At 49.0% G+C, this 15,389-nt stretch overlaps 1 protein-coding gene across 2 annotated transcripts in view; it reads left to right on the top strand.

The window, feature by feature from the left end:
* Window positions 1-15,389, top strand: part of RASGEF1B (RasGEF domain family member 1B) — a 178,755-nt gene that overhangs the window by 14,649 nt on the left and 148,717 nt on the right. The window contains exon 2 of one of the 2 annotated variants that reach the window (XM_077301071.1): window positions 11,456-11,491. The exons of the other annotated variant lie outside the window; for it this stretch is intronic. Coding sequence (XP_077157186.1) covers window positions 11,456-11,491 — 36 coding nt within the window. The remainder of the gene's footprint in view (window positions 1-11,455; window positions 11,492-15,389) is intronic. 2 annotated transcript variants of the gene reach the window in all.

The raw sequence follows: 15,389 nt of genomic DNA on the forward strand, positions 1-15,389 counted from the left end.
TATATGCCACTTTTCCCTACCCGAAGGAGGCTCAAAGCGGCTTACATTCGCCTTCCCTTCTTCCCCCCACAACAGACACCCTGTGGGGTGGGTGAGGCTGAGAGAGCGCTGATATCACTGCCCGGTCAGAACAGTTTTATCAGTGCCGTGGCGAGCCCAAGGTCACCCAGCTGGTTGCATGTGGGGGAGTGCAGAATCGAACCTGGCATGCCAGATTAGAAGTCCGCACTCCTAACCACTACACCAAACTGGCTCTCTGTCCAAAAGTCCCAACAGAAGGTCATTATTGCACATTCTAAATATTTAGAAGGCTGTCACTTGGAGGAGGACAGGGAGCTGTTCCTGTTGGCAGGATAGGACCCACAATTATGGTTAAAAATTGCAGGATGGAAGATACCAGCTTTTCTTTTTCCAGGAAGAGTAGTTCAACAGTGGAATTAGTGGCCTAGGGCAGGGGTAGTCAACCTGTGGCCCTCCAGATGTTCATGGACTACAATTCCCATGAGCTCCTGCCAGCAAATGCTGGCAGGGGCTCATGGGAATTGTAGTCCATGGACATCTGGAGGACCACAGGTTGACTACCCCTGCCCTAGGGAAGTGGTAAACAGCTCCTCAGTGGCAGTCTTCAAGCAGCGGCTGATGATCAGTCATCAGGGATGCATTTGGCTGATCCTGCATTGAGCAGGGAGTTGGACAGGAAGGCATGCGTGGCCCCTTCCAATTCTATAATTCCGTGGTTTGTCACGAATGCTACAGTGGACCAGCCGAAACACATTGTCAAAATAATTAAGTTATCCTGATCCTACGCTTGTTTACATGGAACCAGGTCTCGTAATTCAGTGGAATCAAACTTGCAGTGGTGCTTAACAAAGGCAACCTCAATAACCCCAACGTACTTAAGGCCAAAACAAACACGACAAGGATGAGAGGCCTCCATCAGTCAGTAGAAGGTGAATAAAGTTGCACGTGCATAAAGTTGCAGTTTGGATCAGGGCCACTTGGGAAGAGAAGAGAGGATTAAGGCTGTCAAGACTCACTCATCAGCTCCGGTTTCCCTTTGCATGGGAAGTAGTAGCTTTAAAAAGCTGTCATATTCTGTCAGCGGAGCACAGCCTTAATGCATTCCTCCTGGGAGAAAGCCAAAGGTTAGCTTAATCCCATGAAGGCATTTCAGTGGATTATAGGCCATTGGGATGCACAGTTATGCACATTGTCTCTTTGAGACCAGACGGGGCTTTTGTAAGAGCCCTGACACAATCCTGTCCCATCTAGAAAATGAATGCCACAGGAACTGCCGTGTTGAAGTGAATACCTGACTCCACTCGGGAAGACCCAATTCAAACTGACCCACAGCTATGAAGCTGACCTTGGTCTAGCTGTGCTCTCTTGGCCCACCTCGCAGGGTTATTGTGAGGAGGTGGCTGAGGAGATGAGAACATATTCATAGCTCTGTTCTCCTTAGAGCGAGGGTGGGTGAAAAAATGTGAGATGTACCCTCGAGATGGAACTAGATCAGTCTTTTCCTACCTTTTTGACCGTGGAGGAACCTGAAGTATTTTTTCAGGCTTTGAGGAACCCCGGAAGTGATGTCAGCTGACCACGCCTGCCTGCCACGCCCACCAGAAGTGACGTGTCACCGGAAGTGACGTTGCCCATACACTGCCACTGGTGTTTGGAAGGGCCAATAAGTTAACACGAAAATGGATGCTTTAGGTCTACTCTGTGTAGGGGCTGTAGAGCAACTGGGGAAGTGGGCTCCATTGACATTTGGGCTCACTCCACTTAGCGGCAGCTGCGGAACAGAACGCTCTGCAGTTTACTGTGTCTCCACGGGGGACACATTTCAGGGCTGGATCTGCTCCTCCGCCAAAATGTGTCCTTGCGGGGGGACACAGCAGTGGTGGAATAGTTCCGCCGTGCAAAGGGGGGGGGCTACAGGAGAGGTTTATTTTGCAGGATGGTTGGATTGCATTCCACACAAATCCCACCTTATACTGCAAAATATGAGTGCCCTGGTCCGCCCCGCGGTGCAGCAAAGCACCTCAAAGCCGACCGGGGCATTCTTTACCTTCTCTGGGCCACCGTAGGGCAGAGAGGAGCCGGGCCTGGAAGGCCTGGTTCTTCCCTGTCCACATGGGCCTGCTGCGGGACACACCCTGTTAGCTCCCGCAGCGGTTAAGGAATGTGGATTCTTTTGCATTCCCTTAGCCTGGGCCAACTCAGGGCCTGATCCGCAGCAGGACTGGGAGGGGACCTGCCCAGAGGCTGCTTCATGTGGAGGCAGGGATTTGCCCTGCTTCGATAGGCCTCCCCTCTCAGCCTTTCCTGCCCATGCAGAATCAGCCCTGGTGACGTCAGAGGCCAGCCGAACTTCTGGGAAAGGCCACGGAACCCCTGGTCGAGAATATCTGCCCTAGGTGTTCAGCCAGACTTCTCACAGAATCCTAGAGTTGGAAGGGTCCACACAGGCCATCTAGTCCAACCCCCTGCTCAACGCAGGATCATAGAATCATAGAATCATAGAGTTGGAAGGGGCCATGCAGGCCATCTAGTCCAACCCCCTGCTCAACGCAGGATCAGCCCCAAGCATCCTAAAGCATCCAAGAAAAGTGTGTATCCAACCTTTGCTTGAAGACTGCCAGTGAGGGGGAGCTCACCACCTCCTTAGGCAGCCTATTCTGTCCCAGAATAATTCCCCCCTTCCCCGTCAAGATACCAGGGACGGATCGTGAGATCTACATGCAAAGCAAGTGCCTTCCCCCCCCCCCTCTTCTGAGTACAGCTCCCTCATTTCATCCTCGACTATCAGCCATCCTGAGTTGACAAAAGGAATATCTCGCACGATGCAAACATATCAATATTTATGAATCATTCAAAAGATCAGGGTCTCGCAAACGATGCGACGGGGGGGGGGATTTATCAGGGTGACTTTTCCTTTCGACTGTCGCGTGGCCAGAATGATTCCTAACGGATAAGCGATTCAGGGATATCTGCTGAGTTTTTCGAACCCTGGATTTGGGCATCGGAAGATTTTTATTGAAATGAAACGTCGGGCTGTGGGCAGAACAGCTTGCCCGCCTAAGCCCTTGTTGCAGCTGTAAATTCCACGGCAAGCTCGGTGACATCTCTCCCCGGGTGCCTGGCATTTAGAGGCTTAGCAAGGTATTGCATTTAAGGAGAGAAAAGCTGAGTTAATAATCTTAACACTGTAGTTAACCAGGAGTGGGGGGGGGGATGTGCTGAGCAGCCTCCCTGTAACCATAGGCTTGATCCCGTCAGAGCAGAGCACTTTGAAGTCCTGTTAAATTCAGCCAGGAAGATTTGAGCGTGTGCTTAACATTAACATCGGTGGGGTTTTAGAAAAAAATCACTTTGCTTGAGAGCCAGCGAGGTGTCGTGATTACGAACGGCGGCCGCTAAACTGGAGAGCCGGGTTTGATGATGATGATGATGATGATGATGATGATGATGATGATGATGATGATGATGATGATGATTATAATATTTATATCCCGCCACTCCCTTGTGGCTCGTGGCGGGTAACAATATCACAAATCCCCATTAAAATCCCATAAAAACAATAATAACATTGCCAATATTACCGGCATGGCAAGAACGGCAGCTCAACTTCCCCCCTCCCTCCCACTACTAGCGGGTGGAGAGGAGGTCCTGATGATGTTTTGCTTCGGGTCCGGAACCCGAGTCCCCGGGGGAGGCATAGATCTATTATCAGCCCCCTCCTCAACCATAAACCTGGCGGAAGAGCTCCGTCTTGCAGGCCCTGCAGAACGTTGAAAGATCCCGGGAGCTCTCCCGGGAGCTCATTCCACCAGGTCGGGGCCAGGACCGAAAAGGCCCTGGCCCTGGTCGAGGCCAGGTGTGCTTCCCTAGGGCCGGGAACGACCAACAGATTTTCACCCGCAGAGCGCAAGGCCCTGTGAGGTTCCCTGCTCCTCCACATGCAGCCAGCTGGGTGACCGGGGGCCAGTCACAGTTCTCCTACAGCTGTTCTCACAGAGCAGCTCTCACAGCCCCACCTCCCTCTCAGGGTGTCGGTTGTGGGGAGGTGAAGGGACAGGTGTTTGTAAGCCGCTTGGGGACTCCTTTCGGGTAGTGAAAAGCGGGGTATAAACCCCCCAGCTCTTCTTCTGTTATTGTTATTAAAAACCCTTTATGTTTAGGTGGGGATAGAAGAAGAGCTGGTTTCAACTGGTTTCATTTTTATAACAATGCAAACCACGGATTCCTTCCGTGTCTCCACCCCATGAATGTCAGCTTGGGTAGGGTCCGAACGAGCGCTGAACATTGTTTCTCCTTTCCTCAAGGGCATACAGACCTGAACCAGGCTAGCTCGATCTCGTCCGATCTCGGAAGCTAAGCAGGGTCAACCCTGGCTAATATTTGCTTGGGAGATGGCCAAGAAGTACCAGGGTTGTGATGCAGAGGCAGGCAATGGCCAGACAGCTCTGAATGTCTCTTGCTTTGGAAAACCCACCAGGGGTCGCTGCAAATCTGCCGTGACTCCAAAGCCCTTTCCGTCACCCAAATTCACTCAGACTGTTTCTCGCTCGCTCGAGAGGGCTTGTCTCAGCTGCCACTCCGAAGGCAGGCTTGACCTACATTCCAGGCTCCAGGAACATCAGCCGGTCACAAATGCTCTTCAAGCAAGCTCTGTTAAAACAGACGCAAAGCCATCTCTTTATCCTCGGCAGCCACAGAAGTAGGGAAGGTTAAGGTAACACCCCTTGCTCTTTGCTCTCCTCGAATGCCTGAGAGCAGTTGCCAGGGTATCAGAATGGATGTGTACGGAGAGGATTGCCTCTACAAATGGTTCGATGTGGCTTTAGGACCTCCTCCCCCACCCCTGTGTTCCTCCCCCTCTCCACTGGATCTAGCCCTGTGTTCTTCCTTCTCCCCACTGGATCTAGCCCTGTGCTCCTCCCCCACCCCTGTGCTCCCCCTCCCCACTGGATCTAGCCCTGTGCTCCTCCCCCTCCCCACTAGATCTAACCCTGTACTCCTTTCCCACTCCTGTGTTCCTCCCCTCCCCACTGGATCTAGCCCTGTGCTCCTCCCCCACCCCTGTGCTCCTCCCCTCCCCACTGGATCTAGCCCTGTGCTCCTCCCCCACCCCTGTGCTCCTTCCCCTCCCCACTGGATCTAGCCCTGTGCTCCTCCCCCACCCCTGTGTTCCTCCCCCTCCCCACTAGATCTAACCCTGTGCTCCTTCCCCACCCCTGTGCTCCTTCCCCACCCCTGTGCTCCTCCCCTCCCCACTGGATTCAGCCCTGTGCTCCTCCCGCACCCTTGTGTTTCTTCCCCTCCCCTCTAGATCTAACCCTGTGCTCCTCCCCTCCCCACTGGATCTAGCCCTGTGTTCTTCCCCCTCCTCACTGTTAGCAGCCTTGGGCATAATACATCAAGGAAAGTTCTACTCTTCTGGAAGGGCATGGCTTATCTCCTTTCCTCCCTGTCGACCAGCTTTGCAGCTTTGCGCCTGTATGAAGCCGGGGAAGCGAAAGGCATGCTATCAGAGACTATCTACATACATTAGAGGCTTTTAAAATTCGTGTTGTTTCTCCTTCTTGACAGCCTGCGTCTCCTGACCTTAAAGTGAACTTTCCAGTAGCTCTAATCCCTCGCCTGGATTCCAAATGTCTAAGCAAAAGAGAGAGACAGAGAGACAGAAAATTCAGCCGCGTGTCATCCACATATCCAGAGGGAGAGTTGAAGTCTATGACTTAAATTTTTTTTTTAAATGTTCGCTGAAGCGACAGCCAGAACAATTTTCATTCCCTATGGTGGGGTGGAATAACAATCTATCTATGGCATTTGCAGGCCCTCCACCTCTCAAGGCTCAAAATGCTGGAAGGAATCCATGCGGCCTTTCTTTCTTCTCTAATAGGTGCCCGATCGCATTGCCATAAGTCAGGCTTTCTCAACCAGGGTTTCTGTAAAACTGGGATTTCTTGACGGCCTTGGAAGGGTTTCCCGAGTGGGTGGGAGTTAATTAATTTTTTTTTTGAAAATTTGTTGAACGTTTATTGGGTGATATGACCATGTAGACCCACCCACCCCTTCCCAAATGGCCAATGAGGTGGTAGGTAAGGGAGGAGTGTCAGGTGGGCATGTACACAGGTATGCTTCCCAACCATATTCTGCACGATTGAGCTGCTTCTGGATTTTCTCAAAGGAAAAGGCTGGGATGGCATCAGAATGGATACGGGGCTAATCCCAGTGTCCACATGATATCACTGCCATTCCAGGGTCTGCCACAGATCGGGCCCTCTTTTGTTCTGGGCTAAGGGAATGCGGGAGAATCTGCATTCCCTTTGCCCACCAGGCCCATTTGGACAGAGGTATAAAATGCCACAGTCTGCCTTGTGGTGCAGCAGGGTGGAATGGGGCTTTTTTATTTTGCAGGATGGTGGGATCGTGTTCCTGCAAAATTTTTAAAAAACAAGGCCCCCGCACAGCGGAAACTCTCCACTGCAGTTGCATCCCCTGAGGGGGACACATTTCAGTGGGGGACTGGGTGTCCTCCCCTAGGACACATTTTGGCACCGCAGCAGATCCAGCACTGAAATATGTCCTCCATAGGGACACAGAAAGCTGCAGAGCATCCAGCTATGCAGCTACGCAGTGCCGGCAGCCTGGCACGGCTGCCACTGTGGAAATGGCCAAAGCCTGAAGAAAATTCTACCCCTGACTCACAGGCAGGGCTGCTTTCAGTCAAACTGGGCTTGTGTTCGTATACTATCAGACAGGGCCTTTTGTCACTGCCCTGGCAACTAGGGTTGCGTGCTAGGGTGGATGCCGTGGGACATTCCGCCAATGGCCCGGGACGTGGGACTTTTGGCAAAAAGTCCGGACCATCCCCTGTTTTCCTGACGCATGGTCACTATAACTAGATGGCCTGCCTGGCCCTTTCCCACTCTAGGAGTCTATAAGCAGCGGCTGGACAGATATGCTCATCCCTCTTCCTCAGTCTCCAAATCAAGTTCCCCCTTAGTAGTGGTTTCTTTAATTTTAAAAACTGCTGTCTTGCTTCATTGGCAAAAAAAAACAAAACAAAAAAATCTCATGGGAGCTTCTGAACAAAGTTTCTAACAAGTCAGTGATTAGAGGCACAATAAAATAAACAGGCTCAGATTGAAAAATTAAAAGGCAGCAAATTAAAACGAGATAAATAAGAGCCGCGTTAAAAAATAAAAACCCAGAAGATTAGAAACCGTTAAACTACTTATGGGTAGTCCTAAACAGATCTGCCATTCTTCTAAACCCATTGATTTCAATCGACTTAGAAGTACGAAACTCTGCACAAGATTGCACTATTAGCGGATGCCACTTTGGCCCACATCTAGAATGAGGAGCTAATATTCTTTTGTAAAAAGAGTTGGGGCATTCATCCTACAAAGACAGGTCAGGGATAGGAGAAAACAGGGAAGAAAATTTGGGAGGACTCCTTGCTATGGGCCCTGGCTAGTGAATCCCCCCCCCCAAAAAAAATTTCATCCACAGCCACATTCCAGAAAGCATTAAAACTGCAAAAGTTTGCAGGCGTAGAAAACATGATAATCATCAAGTGCAGGGGTAGTCAACCTGTGGTCCTCCAGATGTCCATGGACTACAGTTCCCATCAGCCCCTGCCAGCATTTGCTGGCAGGGGCTCATGGGAATTATAGTCCATGGACATCTGGAGGACCACAGGTTGACTACCCTGTATTGAGTAGTGGCACATTAAACTCTGTTAAATGTCAAAACTCAATCTTGGAGCTGCATACAATTGAGTTATTTATGCTGGCTCAAGCAGATTAGCTTCCATTTCCCTGCTGGATCCCCAGTAGGGCTTGGATTCTTACCTCCTTCCGGTTTTCTTCCCTCTTGATATTTTCCCCGCTGACCTTGGGGTGACAAGAGCATATGGACTTTATTGGGAAACCAATTAAAGGGCTATCAATACCCATTAGGACAGTGCACTCTGGGATGTTAATTTTTGAAGGGCCTGCAGGGCTTCAGAAGGTGATGAATGCCCTGTGTACTCCAGGGGAAACAACAATCGTTGCTTCTCATCGATAAAACCTATCCTGCTGTCTCTCAGAAACCTCAGGACCTTTAGGAAATGTCACCACTAGGTAACGCTTCATGGGAGGGGGGGGGGCATTGTTTATGGTTTTGTCCCTGAGGTGACGTACCGGGGACAGCAACTGAACTGCGAGATAACAGATCCTGGGTTCAAATTTTGCCTTGGGCCACCCATGGTCATTCAATCTGCTGTAGAGATTATTGTAACGGGGGAATTTGGGACTAATCAAGGGTTATTGGCAGCCCCGGCAAGGTGTTTTCAAGGCAAGTGAGAAGCAGTGGCCTTCCTTTGCAAGGTCTCCCTTGGTGGCCTCCTGTCAATGTACTGACAGTGTTTAGCTTCAGAGATGTGATGAGATCAGGACAAGGCCGTACGCGGTTTGGGCCCAGTGTATCTGAGAGACTGCCTCCCTGCCTATACCCCCAAAAGAGCCCAATGCTCCGCCAGCTCCAACTTTAGGGCTGCAGATCCCTGGCCCTAAAGAGGCACGTTGGTCCTCAACAAGGGCCAGAGCCTTCTCGGTCCTGGCCCCCACCTGGTGGAACGAGCTCCCTGAGGAGATCAGAGTCCTAACCGACCAAAGTGCAGGGCCTGCAAAAGGGAGTTCCTTCACCAGGTATTCGTTTGAGGCTGACTGTAGAACAGCTGCTGAATCCCCAGACTGAAAGAACCAACCCATGAAAGAATCAACCCGCAATGTTACTGTTCATTGTTATTTATAATGTGGTTTATGTTACATCCTGTTTATGAAAGTTTATGTTACATACTGTTGGTACTATACATCGTTCCATGTAATTTGTATTATATAATGTTCAATGTAAACCGCCCAGAGCTGCAAATAAATGGGCGGTATAGAAATCTAAATAAATAAATAAATAAATAAACAAACAAACAAACAAATAAATAAATAAACAACGCCACCTTCCCTCTTTGCTATTCACAGAGGAATTCAAGTCATGACACTGGGTTTTGGCTCCTCTGTCATATAAAGCATGTGAGATTTATGCTGCCTTAGTGATATCTGTTTATATGCAGACATGGGGAATGGAGTAGCTGCATTCACCCAGACAAAAGTCTTTAAACTGTTTTCCCCCAAAGCAAACAGCATCTGCTCAGTTTCCCAAAGTCCCTTGTCCAGTCTTAGCTGCCAAAGGTAAGAAGTGTTTCAGATCTACTGCAATCCTAAGGCTGCAACCCTAAGGACCCTTCCTGGAAGCGAGACCCATTTTAATTTATTTTAAACATTTATATGCTCCCTTATGACCTAAAGAGCATCTTGTAGCGCAGAGTGGTAAGGCAGCAGACATGCAGTCTGAAGCTCTGCCCGTGAGGCTGGGAGGTCGATCCCAGCAGCCAGCTCAAGGTTGACTCAGCCTTCCGTCCTTCCAAGGTCGGTAAGATGAGTACTCAACTTGCTGGGGGGTAAACGGTAATGACTGGGGAAGGCACTGGCAAACCACCCCGTATTGAGTCTGCCATGAAAACGCTGGAGGGCGTCACCCCAAGGGTCAGACATGACCCGGTGCTTGCACAGGGGATACCTTTACCTATGACCTAAATAGGGTCCCCAAGCAGCAAGCAACACAAGGCTTACTTCTGAGTAGGCCCATTTTGATTTACTCCCTTGGCTGCTTTCCCAGCTCGCCCTGAGTATAGAAGGGGGGGGGAGGTGTGTTGTAGCTCATTGGCCACAGACCCTTGCACAAAAATCGGAGAGGGCTCCTTCCACACCGGCTGCTTCTTAAGAATCAATCCCATGACACGCAGGGAAAAGTCCACCTCTTCACTTGACATGCCAGGATGACCTTTATGTCCCGCCGTGTCCTCTCTCTTCCCTCCCGCCTGCCCTTTGTGAAATTTCCCATGGTGAGTGCCAGCTCAGCAAAGCTTATCGCACATTGCGCATCACTGCCTGTCTTGAGCCTTTGTGCCAGGGATTCTCTGAGAATACAGGGCTTCTGCCTCGCCCGCCCTCCCGTTACGGAAAGTTTGAATGTGTTTTAAATAATTAAAATGACGACTCATTAGTTCAGCTCCAGTCTTTTCTCCCCAGTCATGCCACAAAAATGCATTACTGTTTACTGATCCTTATCTTGTTAACGCTGCCAGATGTTTTCCGGTTCATGAAAAGGGGGGCTGAGGGTAGATCAGAGGGAGGGCAGGAGTGAGCCAGGGTGAGGTTAATGAAGGGTGGTGGCAGCGCTTCACGTTGGATTGCATTTCTGGGGTCCCACGCAATTCAGAAGACACACTTGTCTTGTCCCTCGCATATATTGCTATTTTCTCTCTTTCCCCACCCCTCCCCAAGCAGTGGCAGATCTCACAATCTGCTAAGGATGGAGCTTTGGAGAATGAACCTCTCTCAGCACTGGCAGAGAGAATACTGAGGGAAGAGCCATCTTGGTGTAGTGGTTTGGAGTGCCGACTTCTAACCTGGCGAGCTGGGTTTGATTCCCTGCTCTTTCTCCATATGCAGCCAGCTGGGTGACCTTGGGCTCGCCACAGCACTGATAAAGCTGTTCTGACCAAGCAGTGATATCAGGGCTCTCTCAGCCTCACCCACCCCACAGGGTGTCTGTTGTGGGGAGAGGAAAGGGAAGGGTGATTGTAAGCCGCTTTGAGACTCCTTCAAGTAGAGAAAAGCGGCATATAAGAACCAATTGTTTTTCTTCTTCAGTAATATCAGGGCTCTCTCAGCCTCACCTCCCTCACAGGGTGCCTGTTGTGGGGAGAGGAAAGGGAAGGCAATTGTAAGCCGCTTTGGGCCTCCTTGTTTTATGCCTTTTATTTTAAAACTGCCCCAAGGTCCATAAATGCTGTGAGCTAAAACTCTGCCATTCTCTGTTTGCACAGTCCCTTCTCTTCCCGCAGCCAGCCAGCTCATTTCTTTAATAAACACAGAAATCACATGCGTCGCAAACTCCTTATTTATTTATTGGCCCGATGTTGGGTTTCTTCAGCTGTAAACACTTAACAGCGACTTTAAAGATGCATCCCGGTTTCATGCGTTCCTTTCTTAAAACTCAGCAGAGTGTCAAGTGTCTCTAAACAAACCCCAGGTGGATGTGTTTGCACATTATAAATTATTGCGCAGTGAGACAGGAGAAGGAGGCTGAGCACACGGAGAATAAGAAACAGCCCAGATGCTGAGAGAGTGATCTTGATCTTGGAGGAGGGAGGTTTGAAGGTTGTACACACTGTCTGCAGGAATGCAAGACAAGAAGCTGCTTTAGGGGGGCAAATCCTACCACAATGTCTTCAGCAATGTGTAGCAGACAAGCCAGAAACATACTGCCTTTTTCAGAAGCTTCCTTTCTTTATTAACAAAATTATGGACAGTGTTTTTTTTCTTTCTCACTTGTTTCGCAGTCCCATACTGGCGTGAAGCAAAACACCAAGCAGAAGGTACGTTTGGAACTTCTTCCATCAATCCTGATGCTCTGATCAGACATTATTGATGCGGAAACACATCTATTGGTGTGCCCCCTGTAACGGATATGACTACGGATGTGACGTCCATTGTCCCACCCCAGGGAGCGTGCCAGTAGATGGCGGTTGGCCAGGCCAGGCCTGGCACTGAACCCTGATTGCTGTGGCACTGACGCCTCTGACATCCATCTCAGCTGTCAGGAGTACGGGGACAGCCTCAAAAGATGGGCACCGGAGGTGGTGACAGTAGCGGTGCAGCAAGTGGGGCTCAGCATGGGCCTCGCCAGCCACCCCAGTGTCCATTATGTGAAATGTGTTTCCACATAATGGGCGAAAATCCACTTGACACTGGATTTGTACGGTCACAGACCAGGTTATAAAAATTAGACATAGTAAAACATTATGATTGAAAACATGTTGTGGGGTGCTGATGCTCTGCTTTCACCATTGTCTAAATGTCTCAGATGTGAGAGTCCATGTGCAAGGATTCTTCTGTCTCTTTACTTTTAGTTCTTGGGTAAGAATGGAGCAGAAACCTTCTTTTCATCTAATGGTGAGAGCGAACCCCTAGAAACCCTACTCCAGACGAAAACTAAATATGTGTATAAACATAATGGAATGTTATTGATTTATACTGCTTAATCTGCTTTGAATCGCAATGAGAAAGGCGGACTATAATTACAGTAATGATATAAGTAAACTGAATTCCCTGTATCCGAATGGCCTTTTGAGGGGCATTAGATCAGCCCCCCCCTACCTACACACACACATTTATGGACAGCTCAGGATAAGGGTGAAATGTCTCCAAAACAGCTGTAGCATTTTGAAGGCTCAGATTTTGTGCAGAAAGAAAACCCCAAACAATTCCCCCATCACATACAAAGAACCATCCAACAAGCACAGTGTCAGCTGAAAGAACTACATTAAGGTTTTGTTTTATTTTTTAAATAACATTTTTATCATTTTTGCTTATAAGAGAAAAAGCATTAACTGAACTTCACCGTTTACAGTCCCCAATGTTCTCCTATCGATAACAACTCATTAAGCTATTTATTGATCTGGTCCATGTAGAAATGCCAATGCTCTTGAGTTGGTGAGTTTGGCCATCTCACATAGTTCCCAAATTTTATCCAACCAATCACTTATCTTGGGTACATTACCGTTTTAAACATTCAGAAACTTTGGTGGTTGCAAGATGTGTGCGAGCGCTGTCAAGTTAATTTGTACGGGACTGAACCCAAGAAGTGGCAAACCAATGTGCGGAATCAAGAATTGGAAAGTTTACCCTGCAACAGAAGATGTCCAGCGGAAAAAGGGTTTATATTTAACGATCTGTCCTGTTACATCAGTAATGCCTTGTCAGTCATGCCAGACAAAGAAAAGCTAATTGGGTTTACTAGCAGGCTGCTTTGCTCTTCGGTGTTCACCTCTTGCAAATTTTTGCTGAGGAGTGGGTGGGATATGGTTGACCCCACATCCCTAAGCTGGAGAAGTCTTTACAGGTTCTGTTTTAATGAGGGCGAGAGAAAGCGAGTACATGCCTCCATGAGGATTACTGGAGCTTTTTTTGTAAAACAGGAACAACAACAACATCTCGGTAACAGATTTACAAAACATCGGCATTAGTAGACCACAGCCCACTTCATCAGAAGCATGTCTGTTTATTTGCAAATGAAGCGTTGGTGATCTGGTGGAACTCAGAGCAATGGGTTGGTGTCGTGGTTAGGAGTGGGGACTTCTAACCTGGCGAGCCGGGTTTGATTCCCTGCTCCCCCACATGCAGCCAGCTGGGTGGCCTTGGGCTCGCCATGGCACTGATAAAGCTGTCCTGACCGGGTAGTGATATCAGGGCTCTCTCAGCCTCACCTCCTTCACAGGGTGTCTGTTGTGGGGAGAGGAAAGGGAAGGCAATTGTAAGCCGCTTTGAGACTCCTTTGGGTAGGGAAAAGCAGCATATGAGAACCAACTTCTTCTTCAATAATATCAGGGCTCTCTCAATCTCACCTCCCTCACAGGGTGTTTGTTGTGGGGAGAGGAAAGGGAAGGCAACTGGAAGCCACTTTGAGACTCCTTCAGGTAGAGAAAAGTGGCATATAAGAGCCAACTCTTCTCCTTCTCCTTCTCCTTCTCCTTCTCCTTCTCCTTCTCCTTCTCCTTCTCCCTTCTCCCTTCTCCCTTCTCCCTTCTCCCTTCTCCCTTCTCCTTCTCCTTCTCCTTCTCCTTCTCCTTCTCTTTCTCCTTCTCCTTCTCCTTCTCCTTCTCCTAGCATCTGGAAGTCAAGCAACAACAGCTAGCCTTGAGTATCAGTCGGGCTTCCAATTCTCTGCCCATGCACACGTTTTTGCTCCTTCATTAGGGCCTTCAGTTAGTTTGAGAATATGCGTTGTATTGCTAGCACGATGCCACATAATAGCTATCATGGCTTACAGTACGGCATTATCACTCTATTGCACCCTTGCTGCTCTTAACATTTCCCAACGTAGCAGGAGTGTTGTCATTAAAATACATTAGAACATTGAATGGTTGTAGCATAACATCCGAATCTACCTATCAGATCAGCTTCATGCGGAATGTTGGTGCTTCCCACATGTAATGATTGAAGGGACATACTTTAAATATATAATCATCACATTATATCCACGTGCTGCTGGAAACCAACTCACAGGGGTGTCGATATCATGACAATATTTATTTATTTGTTTGTTTGTTTGTTTGTTTGACTTATAGCCAGCCAGTCCCGCAAGGCTAGTGGCAGGGCACAGCAATAAAATCCCCATAACGCCCCCCCCCCCAAATACAATTAAAATCTTCTTTAAAATCTGGTAAATCCCGCAGGGCCCGCAGCTCACCCGGGAGCTCATTCCACCAGGCAGGGGCCAGTACAGACAACTTCACTAGCTAAATGTGGTAAGTAGTGTTGTGCATTTAAAAGGTTATGTGGATCTATGGCTGGGGATACTCCGAGCCACTGCGGGACCCCATTCAAGGATTCCACCCCTAAGCTACCTTCATGTCCTGCAGGCCCAGCCCAAATCCAAACTTCTCTATCGATATTACTTCAATCCATGTTTCATGTTCATATCCCACTCTCCTTTCAAAGAGCTCCATGGAGTGTATGCACCCACCCACACACACCCCTCCACAGAATCATAGAATTGGAAGGGACCTCCAGGGCCATCTAGTCCAACCCCCTGCACAATGCAAAAACTTCTATAAGAAGACTGTGCGACAGATTAAATAGAGCAAGAGAATGACTAAAGAGAGCCAGTTTGGTGAAGTGGTTAGGAGTGCGGACTTCTAATCTGGCACGCCAGGTTCGAGTCTGCGCTCCCCCACATGCAGCCAGCTGGGTGACCTTGAGCTCACCACGGTGCTGATAAACTGTTCTGACCGGGTAGTGATATCAGGGCTCTCTCAGCCTCACCCACCCCACAGGGAAGGCGACTGTAAGCCGCTTTGAGCCTCCTTCGGGTAGGGAAAAGTGGCATATAAGAACCAACTCTTCTTCTCCTTCTTTTTCTTCTAAACTAAGGTCATGCTTATTATTCTCCTTCCCTGCCAGCAATAAAGGGGATGTAGGATTTATAGCCACACCTAACAGTGGCACTTCAAGCTCCAAGGGTGACTGGGGATCCAAGAATATTGTCTGTAGTGCATCTCCTCTTGATGACCTCTTAGGATGAAAGAAAAGACTGGAGAGGAGGAAACTAAGCTCCTGCCAAGAGACCCCAGACAAAGGTTCCTTCTAGGTTCCCCTTCAGCCTCCTAGGCTCAACCCAAACAACCCAACCCAAAGGTAAATTGCACGAATTGCCTGACTACCTGAGCCCCCAAGGCGGGGTTGTTGGTAGCCTTTGGTCATGATGTCACTTCT

The sequence above is a fragment of the Paroedura picta genome, chromosome 10 (assembly GCF_049243985.1).
Source record: "Paroedura picta isolate Pp20150507F chromosome 10, Ppicta_v3.0, whole genome shotgun sequence".
NCBI classification, from domain to species: Eukaryota; Metazoa; Chordata; class Lepidosauria; order Squamata; family Gekkonidae; genus Paroedura; species Paroedura picta.